Source organism: Bos indicus x Bos taurus, chromosome 2 (assembly GCF_003369695.1).
Source record: "Bos indicus x Bos taurus breed Angus x Brahman F1 hybrid chromosome 2, Bos_hybrid_MaternalHap_v2.0, whole genome shotgun sequence".
Taxonomy (NCBI): domain Eukaryota; kingdom Metazoa; phylum Chordata; class Mammalia; order Artiodactyla; family Bovidae; genus Bos; species Bos indicus x Bos taurus.
In genome coordinates this window covers 115,189,172-115,204,320 of record NC_040077.1, presented here as the reverse complement: position 1 = coordinate 115,204,320, position 15,149 = coordinate 115,189,172, and the positions used below count along the sequence as shown (strand labels likewise).

Genomic DNA, 15,149 nt, shown 5'->3' with positions numbered 1-15,149 from the left:
AAAGTGGTGAGTGGATACCCTTCTTTAGACAGGGGTGGGGGAAGGTATGGAGATGATAAAGAGGGTTTTAGCTTCACCTGCAATGTCATAAAGTTTAATTTGAAAAGAAAATGCTTGGATTACTTATGGCTGTAGGTTGGAAGAATCTTTTCATGTAACACATACTTATGTGATGATTAATTTCCAATCACAATCTTAACCATGAAATTGGTAAAAAAAAAAAAAAAATCTGATCATCCTGGGAAACGAAATTTATACTGCACTGTCATCCCAAATTAAGTTCTTAAAACTTACAAAAATAGAAGTCACAGAAAGCAGCTGAAAAGTTAAATTGCACTTACACCAGTTAAAATCGAGTAAGTCTACTCCAGGAGTCCTAACAGCTTTGAGGACAAAAAAATGTATCTTCTCAGATAACAAGAAATATGCAGGGGGATTTAAATGAATCCAGGATCTCTCACATTTCGAACAGAAATGACGGAGACAGATTGCTTGATTTATCCTAACATGAGTTCTGTACTAACTTTTCAGTGATGCATTTGCTTTTCTCAACAAAACTGATGGAACCCCGGAGGGCAAGTATTGATAAGGAGGAACAGGAGGGGTAAGAGTTCGGTGTGAGATGACATCTACCAAGTGGCAGGGCTGGAACTCCAGCCCTCTGTCCTCTCTGCCAGGCCATGCTGCCTGCTCTGATTCACCAGGGTGACCTCGCGTGTCTCTACATCCGGTGCTCTTAAGCGTTCATCCCTGGCGATTATCTATCCGCCCACATCTCTCTCTCTGTATCTGCCTGCATTTCTATCCATCTATTCATCCATCTATCTACCTGCTTCCCTCTCTCCCTCCCTCTGGAGGGCTAGCTCCCACCCCTGATCTCTAGGGAACCAGAAACAAGCCTCTCCCCCCTCGCCTCTTCCTCCAACCCCGCGCATTCCACCTGTCCCGGGGCATCCTCGCTTGCTCCAACCAGGGGTCTGCCTGGAGCCCACTGTCACCGCACCTACCAGCAGAGGTTCAAGGCCAGCGCTCCCCGCGGACGGGGCAGGCTGCCAGGGGAAGCGGCGCCCCCCGCCCCTCCCCCGGGTACTCACCTTGCCCTCCGTGGGCGCCGCCACCAGGAGCACCAGCAAGAGCGTCAACAGCAGCGCCGGTGGTCTCGGCGCGGTCCTCGGGCGCATGGTGGGCGACCGCTCAGAGCCACGGCGTGGTCCAGGGACCCGCAGGCTCTCGGGCCCCCGCGTCCCCGGCGCGGCGCGCTTTGGGAGCCCGGCAGTGAAGCTCGCCTGGCCAGCCCGCCCGGGGCGGGTTTTGTAGGGCTCAGCCTCCCCACCGAGGCTTCCAGGGAGGGAAGAAGTGGCTCAGGTCCCGCCCTCGTCCCCCCGCCCTCCCCTCCAACTCTCCAGGCGACGTCCCTCAGCCCCGGGCAGCGCGCGCGGGAGGCGAGAAAAGGCTGCGCGCCTGCGGGGCAGGTGGCCGCGGGGCCAGGGTAAGGGGTGCAGGAGGTGATGCGCCCAAGGTTCAGGAGTCGCGGCGCGGCAAAGGGGTGCGAGTCGGGGTAAGAGGTGGCGAGTCGGAGGTGGGGAACTGGGGGGTGTGCGATGGGGAGGTGGCCGAACAGGGTGGAGGGAGTGGCCAGCGGCCCTGCCTCAGATTAAGCGGCAGGCGCGCCGGGGTGGGCACTCGGGTGGCCCCGCTGGCTCCGGGCTTCCCGGCGGTGCCGTCTGGCCACTTTCCCCTTCTCAACACGCCTCCATCGGGCAGCTGCAGGACGCAGCGGCGGTGAGAGCGCTGTGAACGGGTAGCCGAGTGGCGCGTGGAATTGGGCGCGGCGGAAGGTGCGCGCTGCGCGGGCGGGCGCCGCGGCAGCTCCTCGGGGCTGCGGGTGTCCCTAGGAGGTAAGGAGACCACGACTGGGTCTGGGCGATCCCGGGCCCAGGGCCCGGGCCACCGGCCGGGGGCGCGGGCGGCGGAGGAAGAGTGCGCGGCATCCCGGGGTGGGGCGCACCGGCGGGTGGGGCTGGGGAATTGGGCCCGGGGGTCACGGGAGGAGAGCTTGTCTGGCTCCAGTCTTGTCTGCCTGGGCTTGAACTGGGTGCTGTTGTGTTTTGATTAATTTGGTGGCTCAAGTTACCAGCCTGGCGGTCTGGGCACTCCGAAATGCCAAGAGCAGGAGGCAGCTGAGGGGAAAGGGAAAGCTCATCCAGCCGATTCTCCGCCGCGTTGAACTGGCTTTTCACGTTAAATCTTATCTGCGGAAGTGCATGGGAGGCCGCGCGCCAGCTTTGTCGGGGTGCCTCCGGCCTGAGAGGGCGCTTCTCCTTTCCTGAGGTGGCCTTGGAGGCGGACGTGCTGGGCACCGTGCGCAGAGCAGGGCTTGTGCCTTTTTCTTGTGCCACTGACCACATGGGCTCTGGCGAAGCATTCAGATCCTTCCTACAGTATTGCCATTCTCAGAATCTGTTTTACTGGAACAAATTATCAAAGTAGTAAAGTCATGATCTAGTAACATACATGCATCATGATTATTGCACCGAATATTTCGATCTAACAGCAGATCTGTTAAATAACCGTAAATCAAAGTAGTGATGACTGCAAAACTGAAACGTGACCTAAAGATACCAGTGGGTACAGTCTCAGGAACTGCCGATACTGTTGTGGTTTGTTAGCTGTGTTCATAACTGAAGAAACTGCTGGTCTCCCAAGAAAGTTTAGTGAAAAGACAGATGGAGTATTGATTCCCATCCACGGTTCACAGACCATCTGAATTCCATCTCCAGGTTAAGAACCTTTACTCTGTATCAGGGTTGCTGATGTCTGCAGTAGCTGGTCATCAGATACCACGTGTGAAATGTGTGGTTTGATGGCTGATGGTGGAGAACCACTTGTTTGCAATTAGAATGGGGTCATGGTATATTAGACCTCTGTAGGTAGGTGAAACCCTGACAGTGAATGAATGAAGGTGCACACTCCCCTTTATGGTTGTAGAGGGAATAATTATAAACTCCCCTCTCTTCTTTTTACGCCACCAAATGTCAACTCTGGCTGTATATTAGTATCTCTTATGGAGCCTCTAAAAATCCTAAAACATCCCAAGCCAATTACACCGGACTCCCCAGCAATGGGAGTCTGTATACTTAGGTGCCTGCGTGCTAAGTTGCTTCAGCTGGGTCTGACTCTTTGCAACCCCATGGCCTGCCCGTCTCCTCTGAGAATGGCATTCTCCAGGCAAGAATACTGGAGTGGGCTGTCACGCTTTCCTCCAGGGGATCTTCCCAATCAGGGATCGAGCGAACCCAAGTCTCTCTGGTCTCCTGCATTGGCAGGTGGGTTCTTTACCTCTAGCACCACCCGGGAAGTCCCTAGATGTTGAAGTATCTTTATTTAAGCTCTCTGGAGTTTCCCACGATGTTGCTATAGCTTCTCCACATTGATAAGAAGATTTCTTATGAAACTTTCTCCTGCCATCCTTATTAGATGAGATATAAGGTGCTCTGTTGATAAAATAAGGGTCCAAGAATACTTAGAGGCCTGTGACAGTCTTGCATGAACTGACATTACTTCCTGGAAAAAATAAAAACTCTCAATGCCGGAGTTAAATGCTCCTTCCATATGTTGAAGTCCAGAAGCTTTCTTAATTTGGATTTCAATTGCCTTTTCTTGAAACAATGTCATTTTGACTGAAATCCAGGCTAGGCTTTATTGACTTTAGAAGGGGTGGCAACAGTCAACTGCAAGTCACTTCTAATGCTACAAAAGAGCAGGAAAGAAACTTGTGATGTAAACAGGGTTGGGAGGCAGGAGTTGTTAAGTGTGGTCTCTGCAGTACAGTTTAGATTTTGCATCTTTTCCACACTTACTAGTGTGGCTTAGGGTCTTTTCTTCTGTAAATCGGCATCATCAGTGTGCCCACCTTAAACAACTGTGGGAACCTAATTCAGCAGTCAGCGTCAGCCCTTCCAGTGAACATTCAGGGTATGCTCACTAGATGGTGTTAATTAACCAGAATTTTTGATTTTTTAAAAAATGGTCTCAGAATGGACAGTTTCCCAGCTGGCTCTTGAAATGTATAAAACAAAAGGAAAGTGAGGGCAGTCCTTTTTGTAAGTACAAAGGACACAGAAATCTCTGCTTTTGACTTGGTGCCAGATGAGAGTTTTGAACAAAGTGAAATGGTAATGACCTTTGACAAGGCCTGTATTATTGTTTTTGCCCCCTTTTCATGGTCACAATATCAGGTCTGTTTTCTGCACAGGGCTTAAATGTGTAGTGTTTGCTTCCCTGTTTTTGGAGTTCAGCTCCAGTAGGACAGTGGCCTTTTTGGTGTTCTTTAATGTTATTGAATGAATGAAGTTAGTGCATGAATGAAGTTGTTTACTATTTGCTGAATGAATGAAACTGGATGACTTGACAAATTCACTCAGGATTCACACCCAGGTCTGATTTCTTCCAAAGTTTATGATCTTTCTATAGCCTTCTCTGGATAGGAACGTGCCTAGGCTTTTGACGTGATGTATTTTGCCAGACTGCTAGTAGCTCCTTCTTCAATCTTTCTGAAAGATTAAATTTAATATTAATTACATTTAAAATTAATTATTTTCAAACTTCACCTCAGCACTTAGTCATCTCTCTTCTTTCAAGAACCTTCTGTTTTAAATACTCGAAAACAATTAGACACAGGTTCTTTCACAGTCTCAATTCAGTTCAGTTCAGTTCAGTCACTCAGTTGTGTTCGACTCTTTGCGGCCCTGTGGACACCAGGCTTCCCTGTCCATCACCAACTCCCGAGCTTACTCAAACTCATGTCCATAGAGTCGGTGATGCCATCCAACCATCTCATCCTCTATCATCCCCTTCTCCACCTGCCTTCAATCTTTCCCAGCATCAGGGTCTTTTCCAGTGAGTCAATTCTTCGCATCAGGTGGCTGAAGTATTGGAGTTTCAGCTTCAGCATCAGTCCTTCCAATGAATATTCAGGACTGATTTCCTTTAGGATTGATTGGTTTGATCTCCTTGCAGTCCAAGGGACTCTCAAAAGTCTTCTCCAACACCACAGTTCAAAAGCATCAATTCTTCAGTGCTCAGCTTTCTTTATAGTCCAACTCTCACATCCATACATACTGGAAAAACCATAGCTTTGACTAGACAGACCTTTGTTGGCAAAGTAATGTCTCTGTTTTTTAATATGCTGTCTAGGTTGGTCATAATTTTTCTTCCAAGGAGTAAACATCTTTTAATTTCATGGCTGTAGTCATCATCTGCAGTCATTTTGGAGCCCAAGAAAATTAAGTCTGTCACTGTTTCCATTGTTTCCCCATCTACTTGCCATGAAGTGATGGGACTGGATGCCATGATCTTAGTTTTCTGAATGTTGAGTTTTAAGCTAACTTTTTCACTCTCCTCTTTCACTTTCATCAGGAGGCTCTTCACAGTCTCAGAATTATTTTCAATTCATATCAGTTCTTGCCATTACATCTCCAAACTCTTTCTCTGCTTTTCTATGATCATGGCCCTTCCCAGGGCTTGGACTTATCATCTGTGAACTATGGTAGCCTTCTAGCTGGTTCTCTGCAATGTTTGTCCTCTGAAATCCCTTCCATGTTACTGTCTGAATAAAAGCTCACTTTGGATCAGAAAGAACCAGTTACCTTGGGGGCATCTGCAAATAACCCCCAAAGTTCTGAGGCTTCCAATAAGACTCTTCTTCTCCATTTATACATATTCTGGGGAAGGAAATGGCAACCCACTCCAGTATTCTTGCCTGGAGAATTCCAAGGACAGAGGAACCTGGCGCAAAGAGTCGGACATGACTGAGTGACTCACACATACACACATATTTTCTTCACAGGGTATAAGGAGGTGGGAAAGGGGTTGCGGGGCCGGGGGTTCTGCTTATCAAAACCACTCAGAAACCTCCTGGAAATTCCCACTCAACCTGTTCTCTGATCTCCTCTGAAGGGGAAGAGAATTCAGCGAATCAAAAACGGCTCTAAAAGCTGCCAACTACTGTGACACTTGCTACATCTATTTCACATCTCATTGACCAAAGTGGTCACACTTCATTTTGAAAGTGATGAGGCAATAATCTCCCACATGCCTGAAAAAGCACTAGTAAAAGGTTTGGTGAATGTTAGTTACACTCCTCACATACATCGTGTAACTTGCTTTACTAAAGCTTCCAGAAGTTTCTCTCTTTCTTTACAGATTACTTCACCCTTCTTTGGGTAGAATAGAATGTTCCAAAACCAACTTTTGAAAAATCTTGTGTATCACTCATGTCTCAAGTTCACCATACACCCTTCTTTACCTTATGCCTTGGTACTTGCCATTCTTTCCACTTTCAGACACCACCCACCCTGCCCCCACCCCCCAACCTGGTGTCTATCTGATGCAACCCTTACATTTTGAGATCTAGGTCAAAGGTCAAAGATCATGGTCTCTGTGAAGACCTTTGTCCAGACCTTTATTATATAACACTGAAACAGTCGTGCATTTTACTTTTTTGTACTATGAGACCTTTGCGAGCATGAACAAAGATTCATTTTATTTTTAATATGGGAACAGTGGTATTTAAAAATAAATTTATTGAGGTATAATTTCCATACCAAAATCTGTACCTATTTAAAACACACAATTCAAGGAGTTTCACCAATGCATATGCCTTGTGAAATCAATAGCATGAATCTGGATACAGATCTCTTTAATCACTCCCCAAAGTTTCCTCCTGTCCCCTTTTAGTCCATCCATCTCTCCCCGTCCATTCCCAGGCAACCACAGATCTGCTTTCTGACTCTGCAGGTTGGTTGGCATTTTCTAGAATTTTATTTAAATAGAGTCATACAGTATGTACCATTTGGTATCTGGGTTCTTTGACTCAACAGAACAATACTGAGATGGATCCATGTTTTGTGTATCAGCAGTTTGTTCTACTCTGTAGCCATGTAAAATTCCATTGTATGGACATCACTTTTTTAAAGATCCCTTTACCTGTTAGATTTTTAAATTGTTTCCAGTTTGGGAAATATGGCCACTATGGCTAGTTTTGTACTAGGATTTGTGGGAACATGTGTTTCCATTTCTCTTGAATAAATACCTGGAGTGAATAGCTGGACCATATAGTAGGTATATGTTTAATTATAAAAGAGTTTTCCAAAGTAACTGTATCTTCATTCTCATCAGCAGTGTATGAGAGTTCTGCTTCCCCCGTATGTTTTTGGTGCCTACTTCTGGTATTGCCAGCTTTTAAAGTGTTAACACTTCAAATGGTTACACAGTGGCAGTTAGTGTGCTTTTGTTTTCTCTAGTAACTAAAGATGTTGAACATCTTTTCAGGTACTTATTAACTGTTCAGAGAACTTTTGCAAAGCATCTACTCAGATCTTTCCCTATGAAAAAAACTGGTTGTTGCTCTTACTGTTGAGTTGCAATAGCTATTTATATATTCTGGATACAAGATCCTTGGCAGATGTATTTATTTTGAATATTTTTGCCCATTCTGTGGCTTTTCTTTTAAGTGTCACTGTCCATCTTGAAGTCCATTTTTAACATAGCCAGTCTACTTTCCTCGTGCTTACTGTTTGTGTGGTGTATCTTTTTCCACCTTTTCACTTGTAACCTCTTTGAGTCTTTTTATTTAAAGTATGTATTTTTTAGGTAGCATATACTTGGGTTTTTTTCTTTTTTCTGTTTTAAATTCAACGTTTTGCCTTCAATTTTTAGTGCGTTTTTACATAGTTGATATAGTTATTTTTAGGTCTGTCATCTGTCTGTTTACTTTTTATCTGTCTAATCTGTTTTTTGTCCCCTTTCTTCTTCCTAGCATTCTTTTCTGTTAATCAAATATTTTTTAATGTTCCATTTAAATTTTTTCTACGTCTAGTTATATCTCTCTGTGTTGTTGCTAGTGGTTACTATAATGATTATAGTATGCATCTTTAACTTTTCCCAATCTACTTAAAAGTAATATTGCATATTTGAGCTCAGTTGAGTTCAAATTGAGTTCAATATTCGGTAAATTGAAAACTCAATTTACTGAATATTAAATTCAGCTAAATTGATTTCATTCTTGTATCCACAGTGCTTAGCATGGCATTTGATATAAACTGGAAAATTGACAGATACTGATATGATAGATATTTCTTGAGTGAATAATAATCATAGGTGTTTTTATGTCTTATTAAAGGTATATAGAAATGATTAAAATTTTGTTTTGGTTAATGTCAGGCTAATTAGTAGAAAAATCACTTTAAAATGTTATTACATATTTAGTGGACTTGCATTTACAAACCCTGTAATTTTCACGTGTAGTCAAGATTCTATGTATTATTTTATTTTGTTTCCATATCTTAATTGTTAAAGAATCCACCTGTGATGCAGGAGACCCTGGTTCAATTCCTGGGTCGGGAAGATCTTCTGGAGAAAGGATAAGCTACCCACTCCAGTATTCTGGCCTGGAGAATTCCATGGACTATATAGTCCATGGGGTCACAAAGAGTCGGACACAACTGAGCAACTTTAAAGAAAATAAATGTTTAAAATTTTAACTGTAAAAATTTAATATAGATCTCTTCTTACCATTAATTTTTGAATTAAAAAAAAACCACCTCATTTTCAAAGTGTAGGGGAGAAGCAATCACTTTAATAATGGAATTTCTTATGGTTTTGTGAAACTTCCAGACATTGGTTGTCTTGACTACTCTGCCCATGTGATATCACGTCCAATACACAGCACACTTTCTTGGCTTTGCTCAGTTATTTTCCGATGTGTAAAGCTGACGCTGAAACACTGAGTGTTTGGTCTGTAGCTTTATGGTCTGTAGCAGAATAGGAAATGACACAGCTCTGAAGTCCAGGGGTGAGGGATGGAGTCTTTTATAAGGTTCCCAAGTGGCAGACGCATTTCTAAAGGAGTCTAGTTCCAGGTCTTGTCCTCTAGGGAAGCACCTGCTAAGGGGACCCAGTCTCTAGTATCAGCTCCTGCCTGAAGGAAGGCAGACAGAGGTGGACAGAAGGCAGGATGCAGACACAAGGAAAAGGAGATGGTTAAGCTCTCCTTAGAAGAGCTATGACCAACCTAGACAGCATATTAAAAAGCAGAGACATTACTTTGCCAACAAAGGTCCGTCTAGTCAAAGCTATAGTAGTCATGTGTGGATATGAGGGTTGGACCATAAAGAAAGCTGATTGCCAAATAATTGATGCTTTTGAACTGTGGTGTTGGAGAAGACTCTTGACAGTCCTTCACATAGCAAGGAGAGCCAACCAGTTAATCCTGAAGGAAATCAGTCCTGAATATTCACTGGAAGGACTGATGCTGAAGCTGAAGCTCCAATCCTTTGGCTGCCTGATGCAAAGAAAAGACCCTGATGCTTGTAAAGATTGAAGGCGGGAGGAGAAGGGGACGACAGAGGGTGAGATGGTTGGATGACATCACTGACTCAATGGAGTGAGCACGAGTTTGAGTAAGCTCCAGGAGTTGGTGATGGACAGGGAAGCCTGGTGTGCTGCAGTCCACAGGGTTGCAGAGTCGGACATGACTGAGTGACTGAACTGAACTGAACTGAGGTTCTCCTTAGAAAGGGCCCATGTGTGTGCTTGGTCACTCAGTCATGTCCTACTCTTTGCAGTCCCATGGACTATAGTCCACCAGGCTTCTGTGTCCATGAAATTCTCCAGGCAAGAATACTGAAGTGGGTTGCCATTTCCTCCTCCTAGGGTATCTTCCCAACCCAGGGATTGAACCTGTGTCTCCTGCATTGGCAGGTGGATTCTTTACCACTGAGGCACCTGGAAAGCCCAGAAAGGGCCAAGACTCATATGAATACAATGTTCCTTCCCCGCCAAGACAAAGCTTTCCTCCTATTTTGAAACCAACTGCATGCTTGTCTCAGTATTTCTGTTTAACCTTAAAAGTTCATTTGGAAACTTCTGTGAAATCTTTCTCTCTCTTTTTTCTTTTGCTTACATAGCTGCTTGAAATGCTTTAACTTTCCTATAGTCTAGTTAGAAACAGTGCCTTGAAGATAGCCAACTGTCCTGTAGAAGTTTCTAGAGGTGAAATTCCAGACATGAAGACCTTCACAGGAGAACTCTCTTTTTCTAGGATTCACAGCAAACTAAATGTCTGTGTATCACAGTGCATCACTGCATTTACATGTGAATCTACTATTATATTGAAGGCCAAAGTTGTTCTTTCCAGAGATGCATTTCCTGAAATGTGCCCAGGAATTTTCATGAACTTTGAAACTGTGTTGTGTAGTGGTTAATAAGGAAAGCTTTAGCGTTTGAACCCTGGAAATGTCTCTTACTAACTATGATGGTGGTGGTTTAGTCACTAAGTTGTGTCTGACTCTTGTGACTGCATGGACTGTAGCCCGCCAGGCTCCTCTGTCCATGGGATTCTCCAGGCAGGAATACTGGAGTGGGTTGCCATTTCCTTTGCCAGGGGATCTTCCCGACCCAGGAATCAAACCTGGGTCTCCTGCATTGCAGGCAGACTCTTCACCAACTGAGCTATGAGGGAAGCCAACTACTAACTGTAGTTACTTGTGAAAGGACATTGTTGTGTAACTTACCTTTTAGGGTTATTGTGAAGATTGAAGATCGGTGTTAAACCTTTAGCACAGGATGTAGCATATAAGGAACTGACTGACAATGCTGCTTTTTATAATTTCTTATGGTGGGGAAGATGTTGACGATGGGGAAGAGGAGGAGGAGGAGGAAGGGCGTGGGGTTGGAGCAGCAGCAGTTGTGGTAGCAGCAGAAGCCTCTCTCATTGATAAAAACAAATGCTGACCTTTTCACAAGTGTCCTCTCAGAGTCCGCTTACGTTAACTCTGATTCTGGCCAGACTTGCCCTCCTGTATACCTGCTTCTACACTCACTGAGGAGTCATCCCTCTCATTGACTTCTCCCGATGTTTACAAGGTCCTTTAAGAGAGACTGTCACTGCTTATTTCTCCTCATTTCTCCAGATCTTCCTTCATTCCCAGATCAAGTATTGCCTCCCTCCTGAGGTCTGCCAGGCTTGCCCCAGTTCCCAGTTTTCTAACCCTTCTCTCATTTATTGGGAGCTCATTTTACCTGCATGACAAATTAGGAAGGCTGGAAATAGACATATATTGAGCACTACCACATGCCAGAGAACTTCCCTTGTGGCTCAGTGGTAAAGAATTTGCCTGCCAATGCAGGAGAAACAAGAGAAGGAAATGGCAACCCACTCCAGTATTCTTGCCTGGGAAATCCCACGGACAGAGAAGCCTAGCGGTCTACAGTCCATGGGGTCCCAAAAGAGTCAGACACGACTTAGTGACTAAACAACAATAACAACATAACAGGGACTGTGCTAGGCATGCATTTTGACTCATGTAGTTCTCTCCAGCATTAATTTTACATACTGAGAAATGAAGAGCTCAGAGTGGTACAGATTTGCTCAGGGTTATACTGGTAAGTGATCAAGATCTGAACACAAATCTTTCTACCTCTTAGAGTCCTGCCTTCAATCCCTCACATGAGATCACCAGGTACCAGGAGAAGGTAGCCAGTCTCTAGGGAGGAGGGAAGAAGTCCTCAAAGGTCAATGCCAGTCTTTCAGTACACTTGGTTGCGGATGGGTACTTCTCAGTGGGCAGTGGGATTTGCTTACACCAAAGGCAGCTCTCAGAAATCTGAAACCTTAACTTGGAAGTAAAGGGCACATCCAGTTTTGAAAATCAGTTGTACGTTTGTGGAACAGTGTCCCCTCTGTGTGTTTCCCACCTATGACATTCTTATGATTGTTGTCAAATGTTCTGTTGATACTGGGGGGAGACCTCATGGACAAAAATGATAATAAAAGCTTGTATTGGCAGAATTATAGATTAGCTGAGATATGGCCCATTCGGCCCTGGACTAGCAAACTCAACTCCAGGGTCCCCTGAGGACTGTACAAAGACTCTCAAACAATTCAGTTGAATCTAGAAGGAAGGCAAGGTGGGGGCGGGCTTGACCACAATCCAACAACTGTCTGGTCCTGTTGGAATGTAGAGATACTTTCAAGAATTTACTTGAGTCCTTCTCAAGTTTTTTCCCCAGTTCCTTCTCAGGGAACATGATGCTCCAGCCACATTCAGGTAGTCTGTGGACCACATGGGTTTGTGACTTGCTTTAAAAACCTTTGTGATGGTTGATGGGATTGACTGTTTTCACTAAAAAGCTCTCATCAACCTGAAGGCTTTGTAAGTCTGCAGCTAGAGGCAACCCAAAGATATGGGATTTTAGAAAGTAATCAACCTGGATGTTGGGGAAAGGTCAGGTGATCCCTTAACAGGAAAGGTATAAGCCTCAGAGGAGATATCCAGCCCCAGGCATGCCATTCTTTTTCTGGGAGCATTTTTCTAACCCCCTACCCCTGACCCCAGGCCCCTTGATTGTTTCTCTACAAAAGCTTATCCTTTAGGAATTCTACTTTGGAAAGATGAAAGTATATAGAAATACGTGTTCAGACCATCCAAAAAATTTAGCCTTGGAGAGAGAGTCTTCAGATAGCTCAGTGTCAGAAAGTCAAAGGAAAGAACATGTAGTTATTGAGTTAATAGAAAATGATTTCCCTGAAAGGGCAAATATTGTTCGAAAGAGCTCAAAGACTTAATGTTCCTTGAGAAAAAAAAAGACATTGTATCTCTGCTACCTTTTGTGGCTAGAAGATTCCAGTCCTCAGTCGCCTGTTTATCTGGTCCTCCCCTGCCCCCCTCCCCACCCGCCACAACCATGCCTAGCCCCTGGTGGATGAGAACTCCAGCAGGATGTATTTGTATTCAAGATTAGGTTGCAGAGAAAACAAATTCCCCCGGGTACCGAGAATGGCTTGGAGGCGCTCAGATCCTGTTCCCAGACCTTTGGAAAGCACTGGACAGACTCTTAAGGAGTCCCAGGGAAATTGGAGTCCAGGCATTTTCATAAAGAAGTGAGGGGGTGGTGGGAGGGGGGTGCAGAAATCCCAGAGAGTTGGAGGAAGAGAACACCATGATATCTGCTGAAAGTACATGCTAGAAATTACTGATAGAAATATACTGCTGGGCGAGAGCCTATTACGGACTGGGTTAATGCACGAAATGGATGTCAAAGGCCCAGGGAACATATGTTCAGCTTCCCTATTGGGGGTGGGTGGCCCCAGATGGCCTCCCGAGGTGTGTCGCATGCAGCCTTGGGACCAGCTGCAGCGAGGGCAGTGCTTTTTATCAGACTCGGCCGCCCAGGTCAGTTTGCTCACGAAAAGGGAGTTGACCACAAGACTGCATCAAGAACTGGTGGGGTAGGGGAGGGCTCTCAGGAATGAGCTGGTTTTCCTCCTTTCTTGAGACTATCTGTCTTTCTTTGTTTTTGCATTTTCTTGGAAACAACTTTGTCTGATTATGCAGCTTATCTGTCTCTTCCAAACTCAGACTTGCACTTGACCTTGACTTGTCGCAGTTTTCTAACACCCAGCTGTACTTGAGGATGTACTGGACATATCCTTCTTCCCTCATCTCCCTTTCTTTTCTTGGTGTCCTCATTTCAACCCTCCAAGAGGACTGGTTCAGACGATGTTTTTGTACCATCCTCCGGCCTAGAGTTCTGTGTCACTAAGCCAAGCTCCGGGTTGGGTCAGGGGGTTATCCTTAACCTTTCCATGTGCCTGGAAGATGGAATCAGGTGACGGAAACCTGGTTATCCCCTCAGTTAAGAGCCAAAGATGGGGCCTGAGGTGGAGGGCTCCAATATAGCCCTCCATAGCACTCAACACTCCCTGCTTGAGAATAACAGTTGGCAGAATAAAGCATACCCTTTGAAAGGTACAGAACTTTTGCAAAAGTTTCCTAGGTAGACAGTCTCCCAAAGCTGTTGTTTGCATATGTTTTAGTGGCATAGCACTTGAATTGTTTATACCTTCTTCTTTTTTAAAAACAAAGGAGAATGGCATTGAAACATGTAAAATATCATGTATGAAACGAGTTGCCAGTCCAGGTTCGATGCACGATACTGGATGCTTGGGGCTGGTGCACTCGGACGACCCAGAGGGATGGTATGGGGAGGGAGGAGGGAGGAGGGTTCAGGATGGGGAGCACATGTATACCTGTGATGGATTCATTTTGATATTTGGCAAAACTGATACAATTATGTAAAGTTTAAAAATAAAATAAAATTGAAAAAAAAAATAAAAACAAACTTCAATAGAAACACACTGTCTTGGCCTCTCCTATGTGATGACAGCCTTTTATTTATGAGAAATTTTATTCAGTGTCATCAAAAGCATGGTTGAGACAAAAAGTTTTGTGCTTTTAACATAGGTGGTTGCAGCAAAGGAAATATTTGTACATTGCTGTGGATTGTTGTAGACTGTGTGACAACTTTTGGGGAACTGTAGAGTCCAGTACACACCATCGTTCATGGTGTCCAGCTGACAGCCAGCTGGGCCTCTGCTTAGCTGTGACTTGGGAGCGGCACTCTAGCCAGGAGAGTGGTTCTAAAGTCTCTGTGACTCCTCTGTGGCTTTGTTTTCAGGCTAGACAGATGCGTGAGATGAGCACGTAGTCATCTGAGGCTTGCTCCGGGTAAAACTGTGAACAAAACTGTTTTACCTTTGACAGCTTGTTTACTTAGCAACTAAACAACAACAACAACTGTTTATCAAGACATGCTTATTTTTTTGGATGAATTATATGCTGCTGCTGCTGCTAAGTCATGTCAGTCGTGTCCGACTCTGTGCGACCCCATAGACGGCAGCCCATTAGGCTTCCCCATCCCTGGGATTCTCCAGGCAAGAACACTGGAGTGGGTTGCCATTTCCTTCTCCAATGCATGAGAGTGAAAAGTGAAAGTGAAGTCGTTCAGTCGTGTCCGATTCCTAGCGACCCCATGGACTGCAGCGCACCAGGCTCCTCCATCCTTGGGATTTCCCAGGAAAGAGTACTGGAGTGGGGTGCCATTGCCTTCTCTGGAATTATATGCTACTAATAACCATAATAATGTCAACCCAGGAGAAAAAAATTTTTTAAGACTCAGAAATTTATGATCATAAATGAAAATATTGAATTTATATACATATTTTTGTTGCAGAGAAGTATAGTGCGGTGATTAATATGATTTTCAAATATAAAATTATATTGCACTAGGATAGAAATGGGGGAGGG

The 15,149-nt window shown here is 44.8% G+C and overlaps 2 protein-coding genes across 8 annotated transcripts in view; one reads left to right on the top strand and one right to left on the bottom strand.

The window, feature by feature from the left end:
- Positions 1-1,304, bottom strand: part of COL4A3 (collagen type IV alpha 3 chain) — a 163,105-nt gene extending 161,801 nt beyond the window's left edge. For both annotated transcript variants that reach the window (XM_027514994.1, XM_027515003.1), the window contains exon 1: positions 1,095-1,304. In XM_027514994.1, the coding sequence (XP_027370795.1) occupies positions 1,095-1,181 (87 nt within the window). In that variant the 5' untranslated portion in view covers positions 1,182-1,304. The remainder of the gene's footprint in view (positions 1-1,094) is intronic.
- Positions 1,305-1,400: 96 nt separating this feature from the next.
- The window catches only part of COL4A4 (collagen type IV alpha 4 chain), a 155,884-nt gene continuing 142,135 nt past the window's right edge, over positions 1,401-15,149 (top strand). For 3 of the 6 annotated variants that reach the window (XM_027514975.1, XM_027514966.1, XM_027514981.1), the window contains exon 1: positions 1,454-1,558. The gene's annotated coding sequence lies outside the window, so the exon portion shown is untranslated. Of the gene's footprint in view, positions 1,559-1,662; positions 1,899-15,149 lie in introns of those variants that run through there. The other 3 variants (XM_027514961.1, XM_027514941.1, XM_027514951.1) reach the window with 3 other exon arrangements.